General features: G+C 42.9%; 1 protein-coding gene across 2 annotated transcripts; it reads right to left on the bottom strand.

Moving 5' to 3' along the window:
- Window positions 1-9,677: 9,677 nt before the first annotated feature.
- Hey1 (hes related family bHLH transcription factor with YRPW motif 1) lies at window positions 9,678-13,490 on the bottom strand. 2 transcript variants are annotated; one of them, XM_029560168.1, is made up of 5 exons: window positions 13,161-13,490; window positions 12,878-12,953; window positions 12,652-12,747; window positions 12,305-12,386; window positions 9,678-11,418 (listed from the first exon to the last, which is right to left on the bottom strand). In XM_029560168.1, exons 1-5 carry the CDS (start codon window positions 13,247-13,249, stop codon window positions 10,850-10,852), a joined length of 912 nt encoding a protein of 303 aa, XP_029416028.1. In that variant the 5' UTR covers window positions 13,250-13,490; the 3' UTR covers window positions 9,678-10,849. The 2 variants fall into 2 exon arrangements, with proteins under 2 accessions (XP_029416028.1, XP_008824283.1); XM_008826061.3 differs by having other exon boundaries at window positions 12,664-12,747; window positions 13,161-13,485.
- Window positions 13,491-13,618: the final 128 nt, after the last annotated feature.

Here is a 13,618-nt window from a genome sequence, read left to right on the forward strand (position 1 = left end):
AGATATGTATGACCTACCAAAATTAAATCAAAATGACATAAATCATTTAAACAGATCCATAACAAGCAATGAGATAGATAACAATTATTTAAAACCTCCCAACTAAAGAGTCCAGGATCAGATGCATGCAGCACAGAATTCTATCAAACCTTCAAAGAACTAATACTAATACTCCTTAAGTTATTCTGTAAAATAGAAAATGAAGGAGCACTCCCAAATTCCTTCTATGAAAACAGTTTTACTGTAATACCAAAACATGACAATACAAAGACATGACAAAAAAAATTATAAACCAATAGCTCTGATGAGCAAAGATTCAAAAACTCTCAGTAAAATATTTGCAGACCAAATGCAAGAACACATCAAAAATATTATCCATAATGGTGAAGTTGGCTTCATCTCCGAGATTTGGGGATGGTTCAACATATGTAAATCAATAAATGTAATCCACCACATAAACAGACTCAAGGACAGAAACCACATAATCATTTCATTAGATACAGAAAAGGCTTTTGACAAAATCCAACATCTATTTATGATAAAAGTCATAGAGAGCCAAGGCATACATGGGGCATATCTCAACACAGTGAAGGCAATATACCACAAGTCCACAACCAACATCATACTCCAAGGAGAAAAACTGAAAGTACTCCAACTGGAATCAGAAACAAGACAAGCATGGCCACTCTCTTCATTCCTGTTCAATATAGTACTTGAAATCTTAGCTAGAGCAGTTGAGATAAACAATGGAGATAAAAGGGATAAAAGTTGAAAAGGAAGAAGTCAGAGTATCTTATTTGCAGACAATATGATTCTATACATAAAGGATCATAAAAACTCAGCCAGAAAACTCCTAGAACTGATAAATACATTTAGCAAAGTGGAAAGACATAAAATTAGCACACAATAGTCAGTAGCCTTCCTTATACATCACCAACAAACACACAGAAAGAAATTCAGGAAGCAATCCCATTCATGATAACCTCAAAATGTGTAAAATATCTTGGAATAAATCTAATAAAGGCAGTGAAGGACTTGTATGATAAAAACATTAAGACATTGAAGAAAAAATTGAAAAAGACAACAGAAGATGGAAAGACCTCTCATGTTCATGGATTTGTAGGACTGATATTGTGAAAATGGTCATCTTACCAAAAGCAACCTACCAATTAAATGTAATGCCCACTAAAATTCCAACACAATTCTTCACAGAAATTGAAAAAATAATCTCCTTTTATATGGAAACACAAAAAAATCCAGGATAGCCAAAATAATCCTGAATAATAAAAGGACTGCTGGAGGCATCCCTGATCTCAAATTATACTACAAAGCTATAGTAATAAAAACAGCATGGTGATGGCATAAACCCAGGCACATTAATCAGTGGTATAGAATTGGGAACCCAGATTTAAATCCACACATTTACAGCCACCTTATTTTTTTTTTATAAAAGATCCAAAAATACACATCATAGACAGAAAGGATGTTCAACAAATGGTGCTGGTCAAACTGGATGAGGGCATGGAGAAGAATGCAACTAGATCCTTATTCTCACCATGTACAAAACTCAACTCCAAAATGAATCAAGGACCTGAACATAAGATCCAGTACCATCAATCAGAGGAGAAAGTAGGGAATACATTGGAACTTAGAAGCACAGGAAAGGACTTTCTGAACAGGCTTCCTATAGTGCAATGATTAGGTCCAAAAACTGACAAATGAGACCACATGGAACTAAAAGCCTTCTGTACATCAAAGGACACCATCATTCAAGTGACAGGCAACCTACAGAATGGGAAAAGATCCTACCAGCTGGACCTCTGACAGAGTTAGTTACCTAGAACATACAAAGAACTCAAAAAACTAAACATTAAAAAAATAAAATAAAAGAGTAGGGCAAGAATAGGGAGTTCTCTAAAGATGAGACACAAATGCCTGAAATACTTTTTAAAATGCTCAACATCTGGGGCTGGAGAGATGGCTCAGCGGTTAAGAGCACTGACTGCTCTTGCAGAGGACCCGGGTTCGATTCCCAGCATCCACATGGCAGCTACGAACCATGGCATTGCACGGCACGGGTGCACTCACATACATGCAGGCAGGCAATACACTCATACACATAAATAAAAATAATAAATAAAATATATTTTTAAAAATGTTCAACATCTTTGTTCATCAGGGAAATGCAGATTAAAAACACCTGGAGTCAGAATGGCTAAAATCCAAAAACCAAACAATAACAAATGCCAGGGAGGATGTGGAGAAAGGGAAACTCTTTATTTTATTATTTTTTATATTTTATTTTTATTATTTTTTATGTGTATGAGTGTATTGCCTGCATGTATGTGAATGCACCCATGTTATGCAATGTCACAGAGGTCAGAAGAGGGCTTTGGATTCCCCTGGAACTGGAGTTAAGGACGGTTTGCAGCCATCATGCGGGTGCTGGGAATCGAACCCGGGACTTCTGCAAGAGCAGTCAGTGCTCTTAACCACTGAGCCATCTCTCCAACCCCCAAGAAAGAGGAACTCTTACCCACTACTGGTGGAAGTTCAAACTGGTGTAGCCACAATGGAAGTCAGTTCCTCAAAAAACTCAAAATGTATCTACCATATGACCAAGTCAATACCACTCTTGGGCATATACTCAAAAAATCCTACACCCTACTATGAAATACCTATACATCCATGTTCTCGCTGCCCTTTTCATGATAGTCAGAAATTGGAAACAACCTAGATGTATATCAACTGATGAATGGATAATGAAGGTATGGTACATATACACAATGGAATATTATTCAGCTCTTCAAAAAACAAAACTATGAAATTCACTGGCAAATGGACCTGAAAACAATCATTCTGAGTGAGGTAACCCAAACCCAGAAAGACAAATGTCACATGTTCTGTCTATGGATGCTAGCTTTGAAATCTTAGATACACATGTTTCAATTTGAAAATCCAGAGAAGTCAAGAAACAAATAAAGGAAAGGGATGGTAGAATGCAGTGATATGAAGGGCCAAAGGGAAACATTAGAGTAGGAAGGGTTAAAGAGGGTGGAGGATGGGAGGGCAGGGCAGAGGAGGGAGTATGAGGAGGGATAAAATAACACTAAAGGCCTTCAGAAAAAGCCATATGAAAATCTAGCACTATAGGTTAAGGGACTGGAGAGTTGGCTCGGCAGTTAAGAGCACTGGTTGCTCTTGCAGAGGACCTGGGTTCAATCCTCAGCACTCACATGGTGGCTAACAACCATCTATAACTCCAGTTCCAGGGAATCTGACACTCTCTTCTAACCTCCTTGGGCACTGTACAACATGGGTACACTTATATACATGCAGGCAACACACTCATACATATAAAATAAAAATATTCTTTAAAAAATAAAAAAGAAACTTCTTAAAATATATACATTATAAAAAGAGATTAAAAGGAGTTACCCTGTAACAGGGGAACGTTGTCCCTCCTAGACATCATAGGCTAGTGAAAAAACCTCTCTGGAAGGTGTTGATCAGGGATCCCATAAACCCTCAAACAATACTGGCCATTTCCCCTGCTCTTGGTTACCCACTAGAACTTATCAGTAAGACCCTATTGGTGAAGACACTGCATGAATTAACTGTAAAACAAATAAGGAGAAACCAAGCTGGTGCTGACCTCAGAACCTCATCTCCACTGTCTAGCTTTCATACTGGTGGAAGGTGCTATGCATGCTACCAAAAACAAAAAATAATCATCAACCTTACCCAGCTGTGAATCCTGTGAACTACAACAGGCCTGCCAAGATATGCTAACGAGTGCAATAGTTGCACAATATTATGGGAATAACCAACCACCCTCTCATTGAATTTATACTTTACAGGATGGACATTGATATCAGGTTTAGGAACCTGAGGCTAGATAGGTCGCAGGACATAGGAGAGAGCCTAATACTAGTTTTCTACTAAATAGTTATTGTATTAAACTGACTCCTAATGACTTGTTGTTATACCCATAGAGTAATGCATCACTCAACTCTCACCAGAGAAGTTTCCTTATAAGCAGATGGCGATTAACACAGAACCCACAACTGTCCAACATGCAGAGAACAAGAAGCTGCAGAGTGCTTATCCCTGAATAGGACACCTATATCAAATGTCTGCCTCATAAGGCTCATGGATCATTGTGGAAGAGGGGGCAGAAAAATCGTAAGAGCCAGAGGAGGTGGATGACCACAGGAGACACAGTTTTCCAGATAACTGGTCAGTTACTCATATGAACTCACAGCAATAGTGAAAGCATGCACAAATCTCACACGAGCTTAAACCAGACAAAAATCCCAGCATAGACTTGGGGAAATGGGGAAAAAATCCCAACCCAACCTAAGGAAAATTTGGCAACCAATAGTTGCTAGGAGAGGTGAGCACAGTCTCTTTCAAGGGTGAGACTCTTAGAAGGTTAACCAGGCTCCAGTGGATGGACCCACACTGAAGGTCATTTGGGGGCAGAAATTAGACTCTAGAGGCCAGGCAAAACCAATGAGCAAATCACCAGTGACCTATATATTATCACTGTCAATACAGTCAGACAATGCGACACCTGGGAGAACAAAAAAGGAAAGGAAGGTAGGTGGGATGTGAAGGGGAAGAGTGGGATGACGGTTTGAAACGGCTGTCAAAACCTCATGAGAAATGTAAGCTTGAAACACAGGCCTAGCTGAATTCCAGATTACAGGCATGTTATAAACTGTCTTCTGTTGCTCTAACAGAACACTACCGCCTGGCTAATTTATAGCTAGAAACTTAGCTGGCTCTGTACCTGAGAAGTTCAAGCATGGCTCCAGCATCTGGTAAGGGCCTTCATGCTACATCACAACAAGGCAGAAGGGTAAGCGAGTACCCCAAAAAGACAATAGGGCAAACATCCTTTTTATCAGAAGCTCGCCCATGAAATAACCAGCCTACTCCCTCAATGATTATATTAATCCATTCATCAAGATAGAGCCCTTTGGAGCTAATCACCATAGCTATTAAATGTCAGAATGAGTTTGGAGGAGGCATTTAACCATAACAGGATAGATTAGCAAATAGCTGGGGAAGAGCATTGCAGGCAGAGGCTTAGTGGTGAGAGCACAGAGGACATACTCCAGCACCAGCCTAAAGCAATGGCGGCTGGGGCAGTACAGGTAGAGCAAGTGTAGGGAATGGGGTCGAAGAAGAAGGTCATTAAAGGTTCAGATGTGTCATTCTGTGACTTTATCGCTTGAGTCTACATTTATGGAACATTTCTATACACAGAAACAAAACTGTGCTCAGGAGAAATATAAAACACACCAACCAAAAAGAAAAAAACTGGGGCTGGAGAGATGGCTCAGTACTAAGAGCACATACTGCTCTTGTAGAGGACCTGAGTTTGGTCCCTAGAACCCAGGACAGGTGGCTCACAACTACCTGTAACTCCGGCTCCAGGGGATGTCATCTCCAGAGGCACCCGCACTCATATACACATAGCCACACAAAGACACACAAATACACATAATTAAAAATAAATAAAATTTAAAACTATAGAAAATTCTCAGTAATCAATTCTATCAGAAGTAACAGAGTCTTTTGAGTTGAAATATGGTGTTTTCAAGTCTCTTTGCTCAATCAAGACATAGACCACCTAACAACTGCCTACACATGATGGAGTTTTTAAATTTAGGGATGGTCCTTTAACTTGTGTATATATCAAAACCCAACAAAAAACGGTTACTGAAAAATGCCAGCATTACAGTAAATACAATGGGAAAATTTTAAAGCAACTGTACAGAAGTGTGACGTTACAGCTGATTAACACAAGCCTGTAGGCTCCTGAGCCCCTCAGTTCCATCCCTCAAAGACATGCATTTCTTTACGCTGCATTTTTTTGGCACAGGCCAGGGGAACAGTTCTAGAGCATGTGCATGTTAACACCTACAGGCTGCTCAAAAAGAAAGAAGGGTCTGGATTTTTTCCTCCTTGGCTTTTCGTGCCTCAAACGCCACCCTCAAGCCTGCATCACACTGAAGGGATGCTTCAAATGAAAACCCTGAGCCTGTTGAGAGGAAATACCTGTAGCCTGTCAAGATCGAGGCAGGCATTATATTTTAAGCTAGAGGTCAAAACAGCTTGATTTTTGCTGGGACTTCCTGAAATCTGCAGTGCATTTCCAGGCCTGAGTGTGCTCAGTCACAGACGGCTGCACACATTCAAGGCCACCAGGCCAACAACTTGATAACGCTGTGGCAATGCACCTTCAAGAGAGATTCCTGACAAGTGTGGTGTGACACAACCAAAAGGATGCTGTTTCTTTCTCCTGGCTTTATTTTCCCTCGAAGAAATTTAACAAACATAGAAGGAAACACTGTATCTGTAATCTTTACATGATTACACCTAATTATTGTAATGTTTAGTTTATTTGAGGTTTCTTTTGACTCATTTAGCACATTCAAAGGACATGCATGACAAAAATATTGGCAAATTCTACCCTTCTGCAGAGCTATCTGGGTCATAATAATGATAGCTGAGACATGGTTACTGCCCACTAACCCACTCTGGATGGCAGATAAGATTTGGAAAAATAAGTTGACAACCAATAACGATTTCCACATAGAAATCTAAAGTTGGCGGTGCTATTAAAGACCTGAAAGATGAGCCAGTGAGATGGCTCAGCAATTAAAATTTCTTGCCACAGAAGCCTGACAACCTGTGTTTAATTCCTTGAACCCACGGTGAAAGACAGAGCCAACTCCCTATGAAAGTTGATCCTCTGACCTCCACACACATGCTATTTCATATGCACACCTACACCCCCCCCACAGCCATCATCATCATCATCATCATCATCATCATCATCATCATCATTGGTGTGGGAAAGATGGCTCAAGATTTAAGAACATTTGCTGTTCTTGCAGAGGACCTGAATTCAGTTCCCAGCACCCACATGGTGACTCCCAACCAACTTTATAACTCCAGTTCCATGACATCCAGTGCCCTGTTCTAGTCTCCATGGGCAGTGCATACACATAGAACACATGTATATATGCAGGCAAAACATTTATACACATAAAAATAAGATAAATCTTTTAAAAATAATAAATGTAATTTGATTAAAAATGTTTTGGCAGCACTAGATCAAATTTTTTGTGTAGGAACAAGATCTTCTGATAGGATGGGTGCTAAGAACACCCAGTGATCTCTCACCTGGCTGGATTTGTCCCTAGGATCCCTATTCCCCATCTAGTCCAACCATTTCATTTGGCACATGACCAAAGTGGACAAAGGGGCAGAATTTTAATGACATCTTCAAGGTCACTCAATTAGATAAAGGCAGAGCTGAAGTCAGAATTCTGTCCCCCTTACCAAGATGCCCCATTCCCTAGAGTTCTAGTTGTGAAAGAAACTGGGCCACACTTGAAGCAATGTCTCAGATGATGTTGGCTCTGAAGTTATTTTAATTATAAATCATCTCTGGAAACTAATGAAGGCATCAAAGATGTGATACTAGTATAGACCAGAAGCAATAGGGGAAGTATAACTAACAGAATACTTCCTGAGGGACTTTAAGTTTAAGTAACCTATATTTAAAATATCATTATTTTAGTGAGTAACAGAGCGGGGCAAGGAAAAGCTGAACAAAAATCACTTCCAGGACAGCTGGGGCTCCAGGGGCTATAGACCCTGTCTCAAAAAGACAAAAAAAAATCACTTCCTGGTTTAGATATATGGAATAAATTAGAGATGGCATTTTTAAAGATTTTTTTAAATAAATGCTAGTTTATGCAAGGATTTTACAGTATAACTTTCATTTCGTTAATTTGCAGTAATATCAATTTAGGGGGTAATTATTAAGGACTTTCACTTGTCTTTATGACCAATGATAATATTTTTCTAAGATAAATATGTGAGTCATCTGAAGTTTTTACTTACAGAGGTAGATGAATTAAAAAGCGTTTATAATATAAAAGTAGACTCAAGTCAACTGATGACCCTGGTATTAATTTTTTTCTTAATTAAAATTTTTCTCAATTCAAAAAGAAACAGGAATTGTCCTACACTAACAGTTCTGCTGGTCTCAGTCATAATTCTATCCTCCAGTTCTACCTGACCCTCCATCCTCCATTTCCACCTGATCCTCCATTCTCCAGCTCCACCTGAACCTCCCTCCTTCAGCTCCACCTGAACTACCCAGAAACCTGTCACCTTTAAGGTGTTGAAAAGAAGCCAGAATATTTTACTAGAATAAGTTCAAAACTGGTTTCATAAGCTTGGTATGGTACCACACATCTATAATCCTAGCACTTGAGAAGTAGAGGCAGATGGATCAGGAGTTCAAGGTCTGCCTCAGTTACATATGGAGCTTAAGGTCAGCCTGGGCTATGTGAGATCCTGTCTCAAAAAAAAAATAGATAAAAGAATAGAGACCTTTGGCCTTCCGAAAACCACTCCCTATTGGATGATAGAATTATCATCCATGTGACAAATGTGACGTTATACTTTTTCACAGTGCACAGCTCTTCCTGCAACTACATTAGTAGCCATCCAAACGTAGGTAACAGTAATTTGAAATAGAAGCACAATGCTGTTCAGTAATGCTGCAGCACCACTGGAAATTGTGGTTGCTAAATTTAAACTGACACTTGGCAAAATTATTGTAACACTTTATATCATAGCCTTGTTATGGAGTGTCTGTGTGGCACAGTCAACAACTGAGACTGGAGTTGCCCAACCCAAGAGGGAACAATGACTGAGGCCACACAGCAAAGGTTTGAATGGCATCTCAAATTTAAACCCAAATGCCAGCCTTCCATCCTTTCTTGGAGATCCAGCAGTTACTGCTCAAGTTCAAAGTCTAAACTTCTCTTTGTGTTCAGTCTTTTGTTTTCTCATCAGAGAAGTGGAAAGGCAAAGAAGAGGAAGGCTCTATTGTCATCTGCCAGAGTGGCTTTGCCCTCTCCTCCCCACCACCCTTGGGTTCAAACTCCTTGAGTGGAGAGGCGGTGCCCCTTCATCAGCAGGATGACTTTTAAGCAAATGGAAGGCACTCTTTTCCCTGTGGCCGATTATCCCTCTGTTATAGCACCATTTTGTTCTAACTTAAAACATATGCCTGCTTCCTCAGGCACAGCTCAGGAGCATATTGCAATTCAAGGGTTAAACAATTCCTTGGAAACAAGACAAGAGAAGACTCCTGGAGCTGCGCAGGTGCAGAATTATAGCCTGCCACCACTCATCACCGGTCCAAGCCTTACTGGGGGCTCAGATAGAGTAGCATGGCAGTCCTCTGTTTTCCCATGAAAATAAAATTTCTATCTTACCAGCCTAGGACTGAGCCCAGAGTAGGCACTTAGTAAATACTAGTCAAATAGCCAACAAATTTAAAATGATTTTATCACAGTTCTTTCTCACTCCTGATTTCAGACCTCTTAGTCCAGAGACAGTTTAGTCAGACCATCTCACTGAGCAGCAAACAAACTATGCTCCTCCTGGGAGGCTGAGCAAAGCTCTGTAGAGTAGCAGTCACCCTCTCCAATGGCACACATTCACACAGTTTAGTATTCCAAGAATAATGAAATTGGCAAACAGAAGAAAATCAGTCATCAGGCAAAATGAAAACCAAAGAAACTTCAGCTTTTCTTAGCCAACAGAAGAAAAGGCAGAGGTAGGAGACAACAGCAGAATACTTTGTTCTTTCTTTTTATTTAGTCACAACATGTCAGTACAACAGAGGTCAAACCCAGTTCAGTGGAGGTTGTTCAAACTACACCTGCTAAAAGAATAAGCCTGTAAAATGGTATTTTTATCACCCAAATCAAATTTTTAAAAAATCAAAGAGAAGGCAGCAAAGGCCCTTTTAAATATCTCAACAACCACATTTTCATGCACCAAAAGCAAAACACAACCTAACAATTTCTAGTTGAAAGAAAATATAGCAATTTCAGGAAAACCAGGTTATGCATTTAACAGGCATTGAACTGATGACCACTTACATACCATGATCACTTATGTAGGTTAACACTAGTGAACTTGAGATCTGTGAGACTGAAAACATATTGCATTGCTTGTGGCTGGAAAATGCAGGCATGTTGCATGCAACTGCCTTTCAACTCCCTTGCTGCCAGGGCTCCATATGGGAACCTAACCTACCAGTGGCTGTTTCCTAAACCTGAAATGTTAAAATGGCAAAGCCGGGTAGACCAAAGCAGGTGGTCATCTGGTTTCAGGGCCACTGATAGTCTGTGCAGTCACCTCACTGCCATAAGAGGCAGAGAGTTAACTAGTGTTCTGGGATAAAGCTGTTCATCTGATTTGTCAACGCTTTGTTTGGAAATATAATGCTTTGCCCCCCACCTCCCCCCCAAAGAATACCATTTATACAATACCTTAGTCTGTCAAAATATTAACAAAATCATGTTAACATGGAGCATGGTGGTTTGGAAAATTAATCCTAAAAACAAACTGTAACCATACAAGCAGTAAAACTGACCCAAAACACTAGATGTTAAGATTCCCAAAACTGAGGCAAATCGAATCATTCTTTGACAGACAGGTTTACAAAGTAAATTAGGCACTGAACAGACGATCACAAAGTGTTGGTTCATACTATCTCAACTGAACATTTTAAACAAAAATTAACTAGTCTTTAAAAAACTGCTAATACATGACATGATAAAAAATTTTAAGAGAAAATAGTAAACCAACAAACCTTTCTTTAGTCTTTTAAAAAAACCACTTATCTGAAATGTACCTTTTTTCCTTACTTTTACTGACGACTTTAAGATGATGTTGGCAACAGTTCCAGCTCAGCTGGGATTTTAAGCTTTCCCCTCCCTTGTTCTACAGCATCAGTTCTTTAGAAAGCTCCGATCTCAGTCCCCCAAGGTCTATAGGGCTTTCCAAGGTTGGCTGCCTGCGTGGGTGTCGAAGGGCTCAGTAAATGGAAGGAGCCGAAGGAGAAGGGGAAGGCAGACAGCGAGGCCACGGAGGACAGCAGAGGCGGCGACAGTTTGGAGGCCGAGGTCACCACCGGGAGAACCGGTCCCACGCCGCCGCTAGCGGGCGCTCGCAAGGCCGGCGCCTCCGGATGGGCCGAGGCCAGCCTGCCCTGGTGATGCGGCTCGGAGGGCGACGCCGTGGTGCCAGCGTTCCCGTGGCTATTCTGGGGCAGCAGCAGCGGGTGCGCGACGTGCGGGTGATGTCCGAAGGCGCTCCCCCAGGGTATGTGTCCGAGGCCCGCGTGCGCGCCGCTCGCCGCTTCCCGCTGGGAGGCGTAGTTGTTGAGATGCGAGACCAGGCGAACGCGAAGGGGGTCTGAGGCATCCAGTCCTTCGATGATGCTCAAGTAACGAGCAACTTCGGCCAGGCATTCCCGAAACCCCAAACTTCGATAGTCCATAGCCAGGGCGTGCGCGTCAAAATAGCCTGGGCACAAGAACAAAAGGAAACCTTCAGGGCTCTGCTTTCCCCGCATTTCTTCCACCCCAAAGGCAGCCCCCTTCCTGGCAAATACATGTACGTGGTTAGAGCGCAGGGCTCACGGGTTCTCCTGGAAGCGCTAATATACTGGAGCCGACCAAAATCTTTGCATTAATCAATATGATGTGTTTGCTAATGCAAGTTCAAAGCCCAATTAGAAGCTGCTGAGCAGAAACTGGAATTATACCCTACCAGCAGATGAAACTATATTCTTTCCTTTAATGTTTTCCCTCAACGACAAGAAAAAATACATCAAGGACAGAGAAACCACAGAGCAGTGAAATTCATTAGACACACAGATGTAAGTTATCATCCTGCTGCTTTTAGGCACTTGGTCCTCGGTGAAGCATTTTCGGGCTGGAGACACACAGACCCTCAGTCTCCCACCTTCTGTTAGGATTTCCCTCTACTTAGCCACAACAGGTTTCTTCCCTCCAGACTCTGGTGGCAGCTCGTTTTTAAAATCTTGTATATGAAATTCAGACTATATAGCTGTTGTTTTTAGTAAGTCTTTTTCTGAGCCTTTTCTCTCAAAACGGTAATGATGCATGTGAGAGACCTACTCTATATCAGGGCTGTCACAACTCTGGAGGAGTTCACAGATGACAGGCATTTGCTGAAAGATGCATCAGCTCAGTTGGAAGAGGGCTGAGGTGATGAATTCGCGTTCAGGATCAGATGTGCAGCTCAAGGTGCACTTGCTGCCAACGACGCCCTGCTCTCTCCCCACCCCCAAAGAAAAAGCAGGCAGGGACTGCACCAATCCCAGACTGCGCCTGCTGTCACTTCCACCCCGACCACGCAGGACCCCAGAGGAGCTGGAGAAACGTACCTTTCCCTCCTGCAGTGTGCAACATTTTCAGGTGATCCACAGTCATCTGCAAGATCTCGGCTTTTTCTAGTTTAGCAGATCCCTAAAGAACAAAAAGCCAAAAGGCTTATTTAACACAAGTGCCTTTGGAGAACAACTTAAAATAAGCATGCGTATATGCATACATGTAAACTATAAAACGTGAACTAAAGAAAAATGAGCTGTGTCCACAAAATCCGCTGGAATCTGTGTGTGAATGCATGAAGCTATCTATGGCATGGCTTTTTTCCAAGACACGGGTAAGGTTCGATGCATGGAGAGGGGGAGGAATCAGACGTGCAGATAGCTACACGAAGAACTCTACCTACTTCCTCCATTACCTGCTTCTCAAAAGCACTGGGTACCAGCCTCCTCAGCTCAGACAAACTGTTATTAATCCGGTCTCGTCGGCGCTTCTCGATGATCTGTGGGGAGCAGGCAAAAACAAAGGACATTTCCATTACGACTGTAAATTACAAAGCGAAGAAACGTGGTTCCGTTAATAATAATAAGCTTTTTTTAAAGAATATTGTTTGAAAAAAAAAAAGGACTCACGCCTCTCCGTCTTTTTCTGGCCAAAATCTGGGAAGATGTCGTTGGGGACATGGAACCCAGCGCGGAAGTCAAGTTTCTGTAAGAGGGGAAGCAATCACGGTTGAGGGAGGGAGGTGACCTGAGAGCCCCCCGCGCTCCGACTGTTTTGGCAACTTGGGCTGGAGAGTGCCGGGAGGGTAGCTCGCCTCCGCCGCCGCCTGCCCGTGACTGGAGCGGGGCGCGGAGCATCCGCGCGCCCCAGCCTCTCCTCCCGCTCGGGGTCGGCCGGGCGCCGCCAACTCACCCATTTTCGTCCGCACTCTCCTTCTCCACCTCGATGGTCTCGTCCAGCTCGCTATCCGAGGAGCTGTAGTCTGGGTGAGCTCGCTTCATGCTGACAGAGCGCGGGCTCCGAAGAGGGTCGCGGGGTGGGCAGGGAGGAGTTAACAGCGGCGGCCGCTCGGCGTTTGGCTGCAGGCGGTGCGCGCACACTGATCCCACTCACGCTCAGCCTCCGGTTAAAACTCAACCATCCCTTTCCCACGCTGCGCCCCATCCCTGGGCCTTGAGGGAGGGCGGAGGAGGAAGGGGCGAGGGGCGGGGCCACGGCTCCCGGGCAACAGACGGGCTCCGGCCAATCCGGCGTCTCGCTGAGCCGATTGGCAGCCGCGGAAGCGAGGCTGTCGGAGGCCGAGGGCGGGGAACTCGCGCCCCCCCCCAGGCCCGCCCCTGCCCGGCGGCGGTGCGTCGGCTCGGCTGGGG

The sequence above is a fragment of the Nannospalax galili genome, unplaced genomic scaffold (genome assembly GCF_000622305.1).
Source record: "Nannospalax galili isolate Female #2095 unplaced genomic scaffold, S.galili_v1.0 scaffold829, whole genome shotgun sequence".
Classification (NCBI taxonomy): domain Eukaryota; kingdom Metazoa; phylum Chordata; class Mammalia; order Rodentia; family Spalacidae; genus Nannospalax; species Nannospalax galili.

Excerpts from the sequence above, each read along its gene's own strand:
- Hey1 (XM_029560168.1), bottom strand. The coding sequence starts at position 13,249 with ATGAAGCGAGCTCACCCAGACTACAGCTCCTCGGATAGCGAGCTGGAC. Across the intron at positions 12,748-12,877 it reads CCAGAAAAAGACGGAGAGGC|ATCATCGAGAAGCGCCGACG; the intron begins GTGAGTCCTTTT and ends TGCTCCCCACAG. Across the intron at positions 11,419-12,304 it reads GCACACTGCAGGAGGGAAAG|GCTATTTTGACGCGCACGCC; the intron begins GTACGTTTCTCC and ends TCTTGTGCCCAG.